Source organism: Salvelinus alpinus, chromosome 11 (genome assembly GCF_045679555.1).
Source record: "Salvelinus alpinus chromosome 11, SLU_Salpinus.1, whole genome shotgun sequence".
Taxonomy (NCBI): Eukaryota; Metazoa; Chordata; class Actinopteri; order Salmoniformes; family Salmonidae; genus Salvelinus; species Salvelinus alpinus.
In genome coordinates, this window is record NC_092096.1 from 8,430,638 (window position 1) to 8,449,594 (window position 18,957).

General features: G+C 46.1%; 1 protein-coding gene across 2 annotated transcripts in view; it reads left to right on the forward strand.

Annotated features, from left to right (window-relative positions):
- Window positions 1-18,957, forward strand: part of wif1 (wnt inhibitory factor 1) — a 51,217-nt gene that overhangs the window by 5,577 nt on the left and 26,683 nt on the right. For both annotated transcript variants that reach the window (XM_071331656.1, XM_071331655.1), the window contains exons 3-5: window positions 5,662-5,770; window positions 7,285-7,425; window positions 18,246-18,341. In XM_071331656.1, coding sequence (XP_071187757.1) covers window positions 5,662-5,770; window positions 7,285-7,425; window positions 18,246-18,341 — 346 coding nt within the window. The remainder of the gene's footprint in view (window positions 1-5,661; window positions 5,771-7,284; window positions 7,426-18,245; window positions 18,342-18,957) is intronic.

The following is an 18,957-nucleotide window of genomic DNA, read 5'->3' on the forward strand; positions in this document are numbered from 1 at the left end:
CAAAGGCACTTCAATCTTTTGTCTTGGGGTATAATTAATTAATGAATTATTATTTGATAAAATATATAATTTTGGCCTTTAATACTATAGCCCATATAAATGCATTTCATAACACATTCATAAACAGACAGTCAAAAAATAAATCATAAGGAATAAGGTTTTGAAGTGTCTGTCCTATATCTAGGAGACATAAGAAATATCACGAAGTATATACAGTATATATATTTTTGTTGGCATGAAACTACCTCCATACTGCCATTCATTTTTGAAACCGGTACCAGGTTCCTTCAGACGAGTCACTTGTGAACACCATCGTGTTCGTGAGAGTCTCATCTTTCCAAAAAAGTGGTCATATTAGTTTTGTAGGCCAACCCGTTCTGACACTACAGACGTTTGTGAGAAGACTGATTTTGGGGATGTGTCCTGTCTGATAAACACCGCTCGAGCTCTGCCACCTTTCATCGCGGATGCGGAAGTGCGACATCGGCGGATGCGGTAGATTGAGACGTATCAAATGCAACAAAAAAAAAGATATCTCTTTATTTTAAATTGATGGGTTTTGATGGGGATTTTTGGTATTATGTTAATTAGATCGACACACGGCGGCGTCAATCGACTGTTAAGTATTAATGGACGGACCATTACCGTGGTAACAGCACTCTGTGTCAGTGTCAGATATGAGAATCTCCGTGTCTCTTCGCTAGCAGCAGAGAGTTGCAGCAAACTCAAACTAATATTGAAGAAGAACCTAGCATGTGAACAAAACGATGGAACTAGCCAAGAAACACCAGGGGGTTGAAAGATCTGATAGACCGGTTGTTTCTATTGGGGATTTTCAAATAAATCATTTTCCATATTTTACTCATGTTTGTTTTGAACTTGTAACATGTCTGTTTTGAGTAACCGTTGTCAACTCAGTCACCGATGGAGTCAATATTTTGTGTTATTCGGGAAAAATATTTGAGTCACTGTTCTGCGGAGGGGCCCCGCGAAACTGCAGCGTGACATATCATTTCTGAATCATGAGTGAATGATAATCTTGAAATGGTTTTAAGGCACCAGTATTGTCGTCTGACAATAATAACTATCATCGTTTGGATTGTGGCATTTCACCTACATCCATAGGAAGTGAGATCGGAAACATTGTCTGTGTCCATAATGGCACCCTATTCCCTATATAGTGCACTACTTTAGACCAGAGCCCATAGCATCATATTCCCTATATAGTGCACTACTTTTGACCAGAGCCCATAGCATCATATTCCCTATATAGTGCACTACTTTAGACCAGAGCAAGGAATAGGGTGTCATTTGGGACACAGACCCTTGTGTTGAGAGTGCATTGTTCCCCTGCGACATGAAGGGGGTGTCTCTGTCAGGAGGAATCCCAGGGGCCACGCGTTACATTGTTATGAGGTCACAGAGCCATGACCTCACCGCTCCCTGGGTGGGAGGCGCCTGGACCACGGTGCCATTCATTCTTCTAGAAAGATCACCCTCTTCACCCCCTTATGTTCTTCTCCCTCTTCTCCTCCCCTTCACCCTCTTCTCCTCTTTACCTTCTTCACCCTCTTCTCCTCTTCACCCTCTTCTCCTCTATACCCTCTTCTCCTCCTCCTCTTCACCCTCTTCTCCTCCGCTTCACCCTCTTCTCCTCTTCAACCTCTTCTCCTCTTTACCCTCTTCACCCTCTTCTCCTCTTCAACCTCTTCTCCTCTTTACCCTCTTTACCCTCTTCTCCTCCTCCTCTTCTCCCTCTTCTCCTCCGCTTCACCCTCTTCTCCTCTTTACCCTCTTCTCCTCCGCTTCACCCTCTCCTCCTCCTCCTGTTCACCCTTTTCTCCTCCTCCTGTTCACCCCTTTCTCCTCCTCCTGTTCACCCTCTCCTCCTCCTCCTGTTCACCCTCTCCTCCTCCTCCTCTTCACCCTCTCCTCCTCATTCTCTTCACCCTCTTCTCCTCCTCCTGTTCACCCTCTCCTCCTGTTCACCCTCTTCTCCTCCTCCTGTTCACCCTCTTCTCCTCCTCCTGTTCACCCTCTCCTCCTCCTCCTGTTCACCCTCTCCTCCTCCTCCTCTTCACCCCCTCCTCCTCCTCCTGTTCACTCTCTCCTCCTCCTCCTGTTCACCCTTTTCTCCTCCTCCTCCTCCTGTTCACCCTTTTCTCCTCCTCCTGTTCACCCTCTCCTCCTCCTCCTGTTCACCCTCTCCTCCTCCTCCTCTTCACCCTCTCCTCCTCATTCTCTTCACCCTCTTCTCCTCCTCCTGTTCACCCTCTCCTCCTCCTCCTGTTCACCCTCTTCTCCTCCTCCTGTTCACCCTCTTCTCCTCCTCCTGTTCACCCTCTCCTCCTCCTCCTGTTCACCCTCTCCTCCTCCTCCCCTTCACCCCCTCCTCCTCCTCCTGTTCACCCTCTTCTCCTCCTCCTGTTCACCCTCTTCTCCTCCTGTTCACCCTCTTCTCCTCCTCCTGTTCACCCTCTTCTCCTCCTCCTGTTCACCCTCTCCTCCTCCTCATGTTCACCCTCTCCTTCTCCTGTTCACCCTCTCCTCCTCCTCCTGTTCACCCTCTCCTCCTACTCCTGTTCACCCTCTCCTCCTCCTGTTCACCCTCTCCTCCTCCTCCTGTTCACCCTCTCCTCCTCCTCCTGTTCACCTACTCCTCCTCCTCCTGTTCACCCTCTTCTCCTCCTCCTGTTCACCCTCTCCTCCTCCTCCTGTTCACCCTCTCCTCCTCCTCCCGTTCACCCTCTCCTCCTCCTCCTGTTCACCCTCTCCTCCTCCTCCTGTTCACCCTCTCCTCCTCCTCCTGTTCACCCTCTCCTCCTCCTCCTGTTCACCCTCTCCTCCTCCTCCTGTTCACCCTCTCCTCCTCCTCCTGTTCACCCTCTCCTCCTCCTCCTGTTCACCCTCTTCTCCTCCTCCTGTTCACCCTCTCCTCCTCCTCCTGTTCACCCTCTCCTCCTCCTCCTGTTCACCCTCTCCTCCTCCTCCTGTTCACCCTCTTCTCCTCCTCCTGTTCACCCTCTCCTCCTCCTCCTGTTCACCCTCTTCTCCTCCTCCTGTTCACCCTCTCCTCCTCCTCCTGTTCACCCTCTTCTCCTCCTCCTGTTCACCCTCTTCTTCTTCTCCTCTGCACACCCTCTTCTCCTCTTCGCCTTCTTCTTCTCCCCCTTCTTCTCCTCTTTGTCTTTTAGATTCTTATTGTTTCTTCTCAATTCTTGCCTTCTTCGTCTTCTTCTTTGTGTCTTCTTCATTTTCATCTTCTTCTTCTGATAGAGCTAGTGGTTTGTGAGGAGGATGGGAGAATTCTCTTATAAGTTAAAACAAGGAATCCACATACAGAAATCCCCATTGTGGGAGACTGCAACAAGTGTGTTGACATCCATAATAAACTGTAAACTTATTTTAGTCAAAGTAATGACCAATTTCTCTTCCTGATGAGATCATCTCTGGTGACAGCAAATTACAGAGAACGGCAGAGAGCGGAACGGACCAAAGCTTCCAGCTCCCTCCAAGCCAGCGCTGTGTACACACACACACACACACACACACACACACACACACACACACACACACACACACACACACACACACACACACACACACACACACACAGTCTTGTACAGCTAACCTTGTGGGGACACACAATTCAGTCCCATTCAAAATCCTATTTTCCCTAACCCATAACTCTAAAACTAACCATAGCTCCTAACCGTTAACGTAATTCTGACCCGAACACTAATTCTAACCTTAACCCTATACCCCCTAGAAATAGCATTTGACCTTGTGGGGACTAACAAAATGTCCCCAGCTGGTCAACTTTTTGTTCGTTTACTATTCTTGTAGGGACTTCTGGTCCCCACAAGAATAGTTAAACACGTCCACACACAAAACACACACACACACTAAACATACAGAGATCGTAATCCGGTAATGGCATGTTGAGTCGGCAAATGAGAGAGAGAGAGAGAGAGAGGGAGAGATACAGAGAGAGGGCCCTTCTCTTTCCTGGGTTCTGTTACCCCTGTACTTCAAAGGCAGCCGGCGAGGCTTAGGAACAAAAGCCTGGGGCATGAAAGGCTGCATGGTGGAGAGTTATCTGTGTTGGTTATTACCATTCAGCTGCAGGATTAGCCTACTCTCCCTCTGCCAGCCTTGTGTACCTTTCCCTTCATCAAACGCTTTAACACTGGGAAGCATTCACTGCATAGAGGGAACATCGCTGTCTCCCCTTTCCTCTCTCCCTCTTTCATCTCTCTGTTCTGGGCTCTCTCTTTTTTTCCCCCCTGTGTGTGTTCTGCCATGCCTCCCCAATCACTTGACAAGAGAGACAGAGAGACCACATGTCATCTAGACAGAGAGACCACATGTTATTTAGAGAGAGGGACAGCATGTCATTTAGAGAGAGAGACCACATGTCATTTAGAGAGAGGGACCACATGTCTTTTAGAGAGAGAGAGACCACATGTCTTTTAGAGAGAGAGACCACATGTCATTTAGAGAGAGAGACCGCATGTCATCTGGACAGAGAGACCGCATGTCATTTAGAGAGAGAGACCACATGTCTTTTAGAGAGAGAGACCACATGTCATTTAGAGAGAGAGACCACATGTCTTTTAGAGAGAGAGACCGCATGTCATCTGGACAGAGAGACCACATGTCATCTGGACAGAGAGACCGCATGTCATTTAGAGAGAGAGACCGCATGTCATCTGGACAGAGAGACCACATGTCATCTGGACAGAGAGACCGCATGTCATTTAGAGAGAGAGACCACATCTCATTTAGAGAGAGAGACCACATGTCATCTAGAGAGAGAGACCGCATGTCATTTAGAGAGAGAGACCACATGTCATTTAGAGAGAGAGACCACATGTCATTTAGAGAGAGAGACCGCATGTCATTTAGAGAGAGAGACCACATGTCATTTAGAGAGAGAGACCACATGTCATTTAGAGAGAGAGACCACATGTCATTTAGAGAGAGAGACCACATGTCATTTAAAGAGACAGACCACATGTCATTTAGAGAGAGGGACCGCATGTCATTTAGAGAGAGAGACCACATGTCATTTAGAGAGAGAGACCACATGTCATTTAAAGAGACAGACCACATGTCATTTAGAGAGAGGGACCGCATGTCATTTAGAGAGAGAGACCGCATGTCATTTAGAGAGAGACTACATGTCATTTAGAGAGAGAGACTACATGTCATTTAGAGAGCAAAACCACATGTCATTTAGAGAGAGAGACCACATGTCAATAGTTGTTCAGCTGTTCTCCGTTCATGTGTGTTGCAGGCAGAGTTCTTCTCTGAGACATCAGCTGTGTTCTCCGTTCATGTGTGTTGCAGGCAGAGTTCTTCTCTGAGACATCAGCTGTTGTTCTCCGTTCATGTGTGTTGCAGGCAGAGTTCTTCTCTGAGACATCAGCTGTTCTCCGTTCATGTGTGTTGCAGGCAGAGTTCTTCTCTGAGACATCAGCTGTTCTCCGTTCATGTGTGTTGCAGGCAGAGTTCTTCTCTGAGACATCAGCTGTTCTCCGTTCATGTGTGTTGCAGGCAGAGTTCTTCTCTGAGACATCAGCTGTTCTCCGTTCATGTGTGTTGCAGGCAGAGTTCTTCTCTGAGACATCAGCTGTTCTCCGTTCATGTGTGTTGCAGGCAGAGTACTTCTATGAGTTCCAGACTCTGCGCTCCATGGATCTGGACATCATGGACAACCCCACGGTCAACGTTCCTCTCCTGGGCTCTGTACCACGTCGGCCCTCAGGTGAGACAGGAGCCGGTGAATCCATGCTACCTTCTCAGTGGTGTTGTTTATTGAACACATGAGACTGAACAACAAGCAGGAAAGAGTGGAGGAGAGTGAGTCAGCAGCCCAGCGCTAACCACTAGACCACACAGGCCACTACAGTCAAACAGCTTGAAATCAGTCATAATAGCTTGAAATCAGTCATAATAGCTTGAAATCAGTCATAATAGCTTGAAATCAGCCATAATAGCTTGAAATCAGTCATAATAGCTTGAAATCAGTCATAATAGCTTGAAATCAGTCACAATAGCTTGAAATCAGCCATAATAGCGTGAAATCAGTCATAATAGCTTGAAATCAGCCAAAATAGCTTGAAATCAGTCATAATAGCTTGAAATCAGCCATAATAGCGTGAAATCAGCCATAATAGCGTGAAATCAGTCATAATAGCTTGAAATCAGTCACAATAGCTTGAAATCAGCCACAATAGCGTGAAATCAGTCATAATAGCGTGAAATCAGTCATAATGCTTGAAACCAGTCATAATGCTTGAAATCAGCCACAATAGCGTGAAATCAGTCATAATAGCGTGAAATCAGTCATAATGCTTGAAACCAGTCATAATAGCCTGAAAGCAGCCACAATAGCGTGAAATCAGTCATAATAGCGTGAAATCAGTCATAATAGCGTGAAAGCAGTCATAATAGCCTGAAAGCAGTCATAATAGCGTGAAACCAGTCATAATAGCGTGAAAGCAGTCATAATAGCGTGAAAGCAGTCATAATAGCCTGAAAGCAGCCACAATAGCGTGAAATCAGTCATAATAGCGTGAAATCAGTCATAATAGCGTGAAAGCAGTCATAATAGCCTGAAAGCAGTCATAATAGCGTGAAACCAGTCATAATAGCCTGAAAGCAGCCACAATAGCGTGAAATCAGTCATAATAGCGTGAAATCAGTCATAATAGCGTGAAAGCAGTCATAATAGCCTGAAAGCAGTCATAATAGCGTGAAACCAGTCATAATAGCCTGAAAGCAGCCACAATAGCGTGAAATCAGTCATAATAGCGTGAAATCAGTCATAATAGCGTGAAAGCAGTCATAATAGCCTGAAAGCAGTCACAATAGCGTGAAATCAGTCATAATAGCGTGAAATCAGTCATAATGCTTGAAACCAGTCATAATAGCCTGAAAGCAGCCACAATAGCGTGAAATCAGTCATAATAGCGTGAAATCAGTCATAATAGCGTGAAAGCAGTCATAATAGCCTGAAAGCAGTCATAATAGCGTGAAACCAGTCATAATAGCCTGAAAGCAGCCACAATAGCGTGAAATCAGTCATAATAGCGTGAAATCAGTCATAATAGCGTGAAAGCAGTCATAATAGCCTGAAAGCAGTCACAATAGCGTGAAATCAGTCATAATAGCGTGAAATCAGTCATAATGCTTGAAACCAGTCATAATAGCCTGAAAGCAGCCATACTCAGCATACTGATTACTGCGTTGTAATATGATGTTTCTCTGTGTTTTAAGTGGTGCAGGTGGGCTTCCCGTGTTTAGGAGACCAGGATGGCGTAGCAGCGTTTGAGGTCACCATACTGGTCATGGACGCCGGCGGGAACATCATCCTGAGGACACCTCACAACGCCATCTTCTTCAAGACCTGCCAGAGAGGTGAGGATGCAGCTCCCAGAGTTTCATTTACACTTTGAACATGTTACCTCTGTTTTGAATGGTCTACTAGAAGAGGAGGTGAGAGGGGAGGAGGGGGGGGGGGGAGAGGAGATCAGAGAAGAGGAAAGCAGAGAAGGGGAGAGGAGTGGAGAGGAGGGGAGAGGAGAGTGGGGGAGAGGAGTGGAGAGGAGAGGAGAGGAGAGGAGAGGAGAGGAGAGGAGAGGAGAGGAGAGGAGAGGAGAGGAGAGGAGTGGAGAATATTGGCTCTCATTATCACCAGAGATGATTGGCTAGCTCTCAGCATCGCCAGAGATGATTGGCTAGCTCTCATTACCACCAGAGATGATTGGCTAGCTCTCAGCATCACCAGATATGATTGGCTAGCTCTCAGCATCGCCAGAGATGATTGGCTAGCTCTCAGCATCACCAGAGATGATTGGCTAGCTCTCAGCATCACCAGAGATGATTGGCTAGCTCTCAGCATCACCAGAGATGATTGGCTAGCTCTCAGCATCGTCAGAGATGATTGGCTAGCTCTCAGTCTGCATTACCCTGTCTGATTTAGTTCTACCTCTGCTGACTGGATATTATAACATTACCCTGTCTGATTTAGTTCTACCTCTGCTGCTGACCGGATATTATAACATTACCCTGTCTGATTTAGTTCTACCTCTGCTGCTGGCTGGATATTATATTATTACCCTGTCTGATTTAGTTCTACCTCTGCTGCTGACTGGATATTATAACATTACCCTGTCTGATTTAGTTCTACCTCTGCTGCTGACTGGATATTATAACATTACCCTGTCTGATTTAGTTCTACCTCTGCTGCTGACTGGATATTATAACATTACCCTGTCTGATTTAGTTCTACCTCTGCTGCTGACCGGATATTATAACATTACCCTGTCTGATTTAGTTCTACCTCTGCTGCTGGCTGGATATTATATTATTACCCTGTCTGATTTAGTTCTACCTCTGCTGCTGACTGGATATTATAACATTACCCTGTCTGATTTAGTTCTACCTCTGCTGCTGACTGGATATTATAACATTACCCTGTCTGATTTAGTTCTACCTCTGCTGCTGACTGGATATTATAACATTACCCTGTCTGATTTAGTTCTACCTCTGCTGCTGCTGACTGGATATTATAACATTACCCTGTCTGATTTAGTTCTACCTCTGCTGCTGCTGACTGGATATTATAACATTACCCTGTCTGATTTAGTTCTACCTCTGCTGCTGACTAGATATTATAACATTACCCTGTCTGATTTAGTTCTACCTCTGCTGCTGACTGGATATTATAACATTACCCTGTCTGATTTAGTTCTACCTCTGCTGCTGACTGGATATTATAACATTACCCTGTCTGATTTAGCAGAGGTAGAACTTAGAGGTATAGAGACAGCAGGATGTATAGAGACAGCAGGATGTATAGAGACAGCAGGATGTATAGAGACAGCAGGATGTATCGAGACAGCATGAGGTATAGAGACAGCAGGATGTATAGAGACAGCAGGATGTATAGAGGGGTATAGAGACAGCAGGATGTATAGAGACAGCATGAGGTATAGAGACAGCAGGATGTATAGAGACAGCAGGATGTATAGATCAGTGATCATGGTCCTTCATCATCAGGGTGGAGGGTAAATACATCCCATGGTAGATCTATAGATCCATATGTTACTAGGGTCTACATCCAAAATGGAACCCTATTCCCCATAAAGTGCACTACTGTTGACCTGAACTCTGTGGGTGTTAGTGTACTATATAGGATATAGGATGCCATTTGGGACACGGGCCATATGTTCCTGTCCTGCTGGAATGGATCAGAGCTCAGTGGAGAGGGGCTACTAGCTGCTGTCTGCTCACTTCCTGTGTTTGAGTGTGTGTGTGTGTGTGTGTGTGTGTGTGTGTGTGTGTGTGTGTGTGTGTGTGTGTGTGTGTGTGTGTGTGTGTGTGTGTGTGTGTGTGTGTGTGTGTGTGTGTGTGTGTGTGTGTGTGTGTGTGTTTGTGTGTGTGTGTGTGTGTGTGTGTGTGTGGAGGTCATGTCTTCCTGGTGCTCTCATGTTTAAAGCCTTGTCCTAATGGGGGAGGCAGAGGGGGGAGGGGCTTTGTGACCAGGGGAGGAGAGAGGGGAGTGAAGTTACCTGCCAATCAGCGTCCAGGACAAAAGCCATAGCTAGGGCATGATGTCATGGGAACTCTGCCAGCTGCAGATTGAGGCTGGAACAGGAGAGACACACCAGTACCACCCCCACTACACACACCAGTACCCCCCCACCACACACACCAGTACCCCCCCACTACACACACCAGTACCCCCCCACCACACACACCAGTACCCCCCCACTACACACACCAGTACCCCCCCACCACACACACCAGTACCCTCCCCCCCACTACACACACCAGTACCCCCCCACCACACACCAGTACCCCCCCCCCCACTACACACACCAGTACCCCCCCCCCCCCCACTACACACACCAGTACCCCCCACTACACACACCAGTACCCCCCCACCACACACACCAGTACCCCCCCACTACACACACCAGTACCCCCCACCACACACACCAGTACCCCCACCACCACACGCACCAGTACCCCCCCACCACTACACAGGCACATAACCCCACACACCAGGACTACAGACCAGGCACATAACCCCCTGGGTTCACAAACCAGGACTACAGACCAGGCACATTACCCCTGGGTTCACAGACCAGGACTACAGACCAGGCACATTACCCCTGGGTTCACAGACCAGGACTACAGACCAGGCACATAACCCCTGGGTTCACAAACCAGGACTACAGGCCAGGCACATAACCCCTGGGTTCACAAACCAGGACTACAGACCAGGCACATAACCCCTGGGTTCACAAACCAGGACTACAGGCCAGGCACATAACCCCCTGGGTTCACAAACCAGGACTACAGACCAGGCACATAACCCCCTGGGTTCACAAACCAGGACTACAGGCCAGGCACATAACCCCCTGGGTTCACAAACCAGGACTACAGACCAGGCACATAACCCCCTGGGTTCACAAACCAGGACTGCTATATAGACAGGGTTCGGGTTCTATGTGGACAGGGTTGGGGTACAGGGTTTGGGTACTATATAGACAGAGTTGGGGTACTATATAGACAGGGTTGGGGTACTATATAGACAGGGTTGGGGTACTATATAGACAGGGTTGGGGTACTATATAGACAGGGTTGGGGTACTATATAGACAGGGTTGGGGTACTGTATAGTCAGGGTTGGGGTACTATATAGACAGGGTTGGGGTACTATATAGACAGGGTTGGGGTACAGGGTTGTGGTACTATATAGACAGGGTTGGTGTACAGGGTTGGGGTACTATATAGACAGGGTTGGGGTGCTATATAGACAGGGTTGGGGTACTATATAGACAGGGTTGGGGTACTATATAGACAGGGTTGGGTGCTATATAGACAGGGATGGGGTGCTATATAGACAGGGTTGGGGTACTATATAGACAGGGTTGGGGTACTATATAGACAGGGTTGGGGTACTATATAGACAGGGTTGGGGTACTATATAGACAGGGTTGGGGTACTATATAGACAGGGTTGGGGTACTATATAGACAGGGTTGGGGTACTATATAGACAGGGTTGGGGTACATGGTTGGGGTACTATATAGACAGGGTTGGGGTACTATATAGACAGGGTTGGGGTACATGGTTGGGGTACTATATAGACAGGGTTGGGGTAATATATAGACAGGGTTGGTGTACAGGGTTGGGGTACTATATAGACAGGGTTGGGGTACTATATAGACAGGGTTGGGGTACTATATAGACAGGGTTGGTGTACAGGGTTGGGGTACTATATAGACAGGGTTGGGGTACTATATAGACAGGGTTGGGGTACTATATAGACAGGGTTGTGGTGCTATATAGACAGGGTTGGGGTACTATATAGACAGGGTTGGTGTACAGGGTTGGGGTACTATATAGACAGGGTTGGGGTACTATATAGTCAGGGTTGGTGTACAGGGTTGGGGTACTATATAGACAGGGTTGGGGTACTATATAGACAGGGTTGGTGTACAGGGTTGGGGTACTATATAGACAGGGTTGGGGTACTATATAGTCAGGGTTGGGGTACTATATAGACAGGGTTGGGGTACTATATAGACAGGGTTGGGGTACTATATAGACAGGGTTGGTGTACTATATAGACAGGGTTGGGGTACTATATAGACAGGGTTGGGGTACTATATAGACAGGGTTGGGGTACTGTATAGTCAGGGTTGGGGTACTATATAGACAGGGTTGGGGTACTATATAGACAGGGTTGGTGTACTATATAGACAGGGATGGGGTACTATATAGACAGGGTTGGGGTGCTATATAGACAGGGTTGGGGTGCTATATAGACAGGGTTGGGGTGCTATATAGACAGGGTTGGGGTACTATATAGACAGGGTTGGGGTACTATGTAGACAGGGTTGGGGCGCTATATAGACAGGGTTGGGGTACTATATAGACAGGGTTGGGGTATTATATAGACAGGGTTGGGGTACTATATAGACAGGGTTGGGGTACTATGTAGACAGGGTTGGGGCGCTATATAGACAGGGTTGGGGTACTATATAGACAGGGTTGGGGTACTATATAGACAGGGTTGGTGTACTATATAGACAGGGTTGGGGTACAGGGTTGGGGTACTATATAGACAGGGTTGGGGTACTATATAGACAGGGTTGGGGTACTATATAGACAGGGTTGGGGTACTATATAGACAGGGTTGGTGTACTATATAGACATGGATGGGGGTTTGCAGTTTAGTTACTGTTAAATTGGTTCCATTTCACCAGACAAGCCCTGTCAAAGACCAGGTGTGGACCTCAGCTCCAGGCCCCGCTGTAGCAGGGAATTATACCAGCTTAGGGCACTTCATATCTGTTACAGGAAGCAGCGACACCAAACCAGACTTCATAAACCAGCTGTAATGTTCCGTGACCTTTCCTCCTTCCCAATGTGGGATGTGGTGTCAAATCTAGCTGTTTAAATCAAAATTAGTCCAAAAGGTTTTATGACAGCTAAGGCGCAGTGAACTGTGTCCCAAATGGCTCCATATTCCCTACATAGTGCCACGCTACTGTATATAGCCTCTCTACTGTATGTAGCCTCGCTACTGTATGTAGCCTCTCTACTACTGTATACTGTATAGTTTACAATTGGCTCATTCATCCCCCTCCTCTCCCCTGTAACTATTCCCCAGGTCGTTGCTGCAAATGAGAACGTGTTCTCAGTCAACTTACCTGGTAAAATAACGGTTAAATAAATAAAAAATAAATAAATATAGCCTCTCTACTGTATATAGCCTCGCTACTTTTATAGCCTCTCTACTGTATATAGCCTCTCTACTGTATATAGCCTCTCTACTGTATATAGCCTCTCTACTGTATATAGCCTCTCTACTGTATGTAGCCTCTCTACTGTATATAGCCTCGCTACTGTATATAGCCTCGCTACTGTATGTAGCCTCGCTACTTTTATAGCCTCTGTACTGTATATAGCCTCTGTACTGTATATAGCCTCTCTACTGTATGTAGCCTCTCTATAGCCTCTCTACTGTATATAGCCTGTCTACTGTATATAGCCTCGCTACTGTATGTAGCCTCTACTGTATGTAGCCTCTCTACTGTATGTAGCCTCTCTACTGTATGTAGCCTGTCTACTGTATATAGCCTCTCTACTGTATGTAGCCTCTCTACTGTATGTAGCCTCGCTACTGTATATAGCCTCTCTACTGTATGTAGCCTCTCTACTGTATATAGCCTCTCTACTGTATGTAGCCTCGCTACTGTATGTAGCCTCTCTACTGTATATAGCCTCTCTACTGTATATAACCTGTCTACTGTATATAGCCTCTCTACTGTATATAGCCTCTCTACTGTATATAGCCTCTCTACTGTATGTAGCCTCGCTACTGTATGTAGCCTCTCTACTGTATATAGCCTCTCTACTGTATATAACCTGTCTACTGTATATAGCCTCTCTACTGTATATAGCCTCTCTACTGTATGTCGCCTCTCTACTGTATGTAGCCTCTCTACTGTAAATAGGCTCTCTACTGTATATAGCCTCTACTGTATATAGCCTCTCTACTGTATGTAGCCTCTCTACTGTATATAGCCTCTCTACTGTATATAGCCTCTACTGTATATAGCCTCTCTACTGAATATAGCCTGTCTACTGTATATAGCCTCTCTACTGTATATAGCCTCTCTACTGTATATAGCCTCTCTACTGAATATAGCCTCTCTACTGAATATAGCCTCTCTACTGTATATAGCCTCTCTACTGTATATAGCCTCTCTACTGTATATAGCCTCTCTGCTGTATATAGCCTCTCTACTGTATATAGCCTCTCTGCTGTATATAGCCTCACTACTGTTATAGCCTCTCTACTGTATATAGCCTCTCTACTGTATGTAGCCTCTCTACTGTATATAGCCTCTCTACTGTATATAGCCTCTCTACTGTATATAGCCTCTCTACTGTATATAACCTCTCTACTGTATATAGCCTCTCTACTGTATATAGCCTCTCTACTGTATATAGCCTCTCTACTGTATATAGCCTCTCTACTGTATATAGCCTCTCTACTGTTATTTTTCACTGTCTTTTTACTGTTGTTTTTATTTCTTTACTTACCTATTGTTCACCTAATGGATTCAGTGAATCCTGAGTTAACTGAAACCAGACTCATCCCTTCCTCTGTTCCTCATGTTGGATAGAGTGAATCCTGAGCTATCTGAAACCAGACTCATCCCTTCCTCTGTTCCTCATGTTGGATACAGTGAATCCTGAGCTATCTGAAACCAGACTCATCCCTTCCTCTGTTCCTCATGTTGGATACAGTGAATCCTGAGCTATCTGAAACCAGACTCATCCGTTCCTCTGTTCCTCATGTTGGATACAGTGAATCCTGAGTTAACTGAAACCAGACTCATCCCTTCCTCTGTTCCTCATGTTGGATACCGTGACTCCTGAGCTAACTGAAACCAGACTCATCCCTTCCTCTGCCCCTTGTGTTGGATAGAGTGATACAGTGAATCCTGAGCTAACTGAAGCCAGACTCATCCCTTCCTCTGCCCCTTGTGTTGGATAGAGTGAATCCTGAGCTAACTGAAGCCAGACTCATCCCTTCCTCTGCCCCTTGTGTTGGATAGAGTGGTACAGTGAATCCTGAGCTAACTGAAGCCAGACTCATCCCTTCCTCTGCCCCTTGTGTTGGATAGAGTGATACAGTGAATCCTGAGCTAACTGAAGCCAGACTCATCCCTTCCTCTGCCCCTTGTGTTGGATAGAGTGATACAGTGAATCCTTAGCTAACTGAAGCCAGACTCATCCCTTCCTCTGCCCCTTGTGTTGGATAGAGTGAATCCTGAGCTAACTGAAACCAGACTCATCCCTCCGTCTCTTTCTCCTGATGGGTCTCGTCGCATAAGTGAATGAGACAAGCACTACTTTTGACTAGAGGCCGTGCCATTTCATCCGCTTTCCCTTAACGTAAACAAGAATCGATATTGTTGCCAGCGTTCGCGGGAAAAGTCTTACCAAACACAAATCCCCTGGACACCCACTTGTGTTTGTCGACACAGTGAAGGAAATTGTCAAAGGAAGGACAAGTCTGAGAAGTCGTGCCAGTTTTGTTCTGTAACTGTTGTCTCAGTGAGTCTTGGTGTGACTTGTGTACATACCAAATGGAACCCTATTCCCTTTATAGTGCACTACTTTTAATCAGAGTCTTACAGGACCTGGTCAAAAGTAGTGCACTAAATTGGGATCATGTGCTATTTGGGCCACAGATATTGTCTTCTTATTGTGTCTCTGGCCACATGTTGTCTGGGTGCCCGTGTTAAGGTGCTGTCCCAAATGGCTCCCCTATTCCCTATATAGGGCTCTGGTCAGAAGTAGTGCACTTAATATATATGGAATAGGGGTGCCGTTATGGACGCACCCAAGGGTTCCTCACACGCCGATGGATCTCCAGACCTAAGAAGGATCGTTTGACAGCTCTGACTTCCGTTCCCACCTCAAAGGCTTCTCCTTCATGTTGTGTTGTAGGGAGATGGGTTTCAGTCTGCTTTGAACCAGGCCCTGTTGTAGAGAGATGGGTTTCAGTCTGCTTTGAACCAGGCCCTGTTGTAGAGAGATGGTATTCAGTCTGCTTTGAACCAGGCCCTGTTGTAGGGAGATGGTATTCAGTCTGCTTTGAACTAGACCCTGTTATAGAGAGATGGTTTTCAGTCTGCTTTGAACCAGGCCCTGTTGTAGGGAGATGGTATTCAGTCTGCTTTGAACCAGGCCCTGTTGTAGAGAGATGGTTTTCAGTCTGCTTTGAACCAGGTCCTGTTGTAGAGAGATGGTATTCAGTCTGCTTTGAACCAGGCCCTGTTGTAGAGAGATGGTTTTCAGTCTGCTTTGAACCAGGCCCTGTTGTAGAGAGCTGGTTTTCAGTCTGCTTTGAACCAGGCCCTGTTATAGAGAGATGGTTTTCAGTCTGCTTTGAACCAGGCCCTGTTGTAGGGAGATGGTTTTCAGTCTGCTTTGAACCAGGCCCTGTTGTAGAGATGGTATTCAGTCTGCTTTGAACCAGGCCCTGTTGTAGAGAGATGGTTGTCAGTCTGCTTTGAACCAGGCCCTGTTATAGGGAGATGGTTTTCAGTCTGCTTTGAACCAGGCCCTGTTGTAGAGAGATGGTTTTCAGTCTGCTTTGAACCAGGCCCTGTTGTAGAGAGCTGGTTTTCAGTCTGCTTTGAACCAGGCCCTGTTATAGAGAGATGGTATTCAGTCTGCTTTGAACCAGACCCTGTTGTAGAGAGATGGTTTTCAGTCTGCTTTGAACCAGGCCCTGTTGTAGAGAGCTGGTTTTCAGTCTGCTTTGAACCAGGCCCTGTTATAGAGAGATGGTTTTCAGTCTGCTTTGAACCAGGCCCTGTTGTAGAGAGATGATTTTCAGTCTGCTTTGAACCAGGCCCTGTTGTAGAGAGATGGTTTTCAGTCTGCTTTGAACCAGGCCCTGTTGTAGGGAGATGGTTTTCAGTCTGCTTTGAACCAGGCCCTGTTGTAGAGAGATGATTTTCAGTCTGCTTTGAACCAGGCCCTGTTATAGAGAGATGGTTTTCAGTCTGCTTTGAACCAGGCCCTGTTATAGAGAGATGGTTTTCAGTCTGCTTTGAACCAGGCCCTGTTGTAGAGAGATGATTTTCAGTCTGCTTTGAACCAGGCCCTGTTATAGAGAGATGGTTTTCAGTCTGCTTTGAACCAGGCCCTGTTATAGAGAGATGGTTTTCAGTCTGCTTTGAACCAGGCCCTGTTGTAGAGAGATGATTTTCAGTCTGCTTTGAACCAGGCCCTGTTATAGAGAGATGGTTTTCAGTCTGCTTTGAACCAGGCCCTGTTGTAGAGAGATGGTTTTCAGTCTGCTTTGAACCAGGCCCTGTTGTAGAGAGATGGTTTTCAGTCTGCTTTGAACCAGGCCCTGTTATAGAGAGATGATTTTCAGTCTGCTTTGAACCAGGCCCTGTTGTAGAGAGATGATTTTCAGTCTGCTTTGAACCAGGCCCTGTTATAGAGAGATGGTTTTCAGTCTGCTTTGAACCAGGCCCTGTTATAGAGAGATGGTTTTCAGTCTGCTTTGAACCAGGCCCTGTTGTAGAGAGATGATTTTCAGTCTGCTTTGAACCAGGCCCTGTTATAGAGAGATGGTTTTCAGTCTGCTTTGAACCAGGCCCTGTTGTAGAGAGATGGTTTTCAGTCTGCTTTGAACCAGGCCCTGTTGTAGAGAGATGGTTTTCAGTCTGCTTTGAACCAGGCCCTGTTGTAGAGAGATGGTATTCAGTCTGCTTTGAACCAGGCCCTGTTGTAGAGAGATGGTATTCAGTCTGCTTTGAACCAGGCCCTGTTGTAGAGAGATGGTTTTCAGTCTGCTTTGAACCAGGCCCTGTTGTAGAGTGCTGCTTTTCTGTCTGCTTTGAACCAGGCCCTGTTGTGGAACTGTAAACTTTTGACCAGAGCCCATAAGGGTGCCATTTGGATTTAATAGGGTGCGATTTGGGATACAAGTCCATGGCATCTCACTGCACTGTAGTGGAATGTGGTTCCCTTGAAGTGGTCTTCTGAGATGGCAGGCTATGGAGAATGTCAGAGAGAGGGGGAAGGGGGAGGACGGAAGAACAGAAGGAAGGAAGGAAGGAATGAAGGGAGGAAGAAAGGAAAGAAGGGAGGGAGGACTCCACTAGCCTCAACCTTTTCTCTTCTCACGTGTTCTCTCTCTCTCTCTCTGTCTCTCTGTCTCTCCCGTCTCTCTCTCTCTCCCCCCCCTCTCTCTCTCTCTCTCTCTCTCTCTCTCTGTCTCTCCCGTCTCTCTCTCTCTTCCGTCTCTCTTTGCCCTTTCTCTCTCTCTCTCTCTCTCTCTCTCTCTCTCTCTCTCTCTCTCTCTCTCTCTCTCTCTCTCTCTCTCTCTCTCTCTCTGTCTCTCCCGTCTCTCTCTCTCTTCCGTCTCTCTTTGCCCTTTCTCTCTCTCTCTCTCTCTCTCTCTCTCTCTCTCTCTCTCTCTCTCTCTCTCTCTCTCTCTCTCTCCCTCTCTCTCTCTCTCTCTCTCTCTCTCTCTCTCTTCTGTCTCTCCCGTCTCTCTCTCTCTCCCCCCTCTCTCTCTCTCTTCTCCCCTCTCTCTCTCTTCTCCCCTCCTCTCTCTGTCTCTCTCTCTCTGTCTCTCTGTCTCTCTGTCTCTTCTCCCCTCCTCTCTCTCTCTCCACAGCTAAATGTCCAGGTGGTTGTCGTAACGGTGGGTTCTGCAACGAGAGACAGGTGTGTGAATGTCAGGATGGTTTCTACGGGCCTCACTGCGAGAAAGGTACGTTTAGTCTCATCTGTACATCCAAGCCATTCCATCTATCTTCCATCATTACCATATCGATGTACACTACACGGCACACAGTCAACGCAATAGCTTGAGTCGCTCAATCTATAGAATGACATTTTAAAATGATTTTCTTTGTGTTTTTTTCCTTCTCCTTGTCCCACATCAATGCTGGGTGGAATATCTTCTTCATTTCCTGGAATTTCTCAACAACAACAAAAAGGATACAACCTTAATGAAATGAATGGCTAGAGAAAGAGAATATAAATAATAATATAGTTAATAATAATATAATAATAATAATAATAATATATATATAATAATATAATATATATAATAATAATAATAATATATATATAATAATATAATATATATAATAATAATATATAATATATATATAATAATATAATATAATAATAATAATAATATATAATAATATAATATATATAATAGTAATAAGAATAGAGGTTGTGTGTTGTTTCACAGTTATGACACACACCAACCCTGCTCAGGCAGGCCTATAATTTTCAGACAACAACAGAACCACCGCATTGCATTTAAATGTATTAACGAATCTGTAAAAGGTTATGTTTGTGGAGGCTTAACGTTG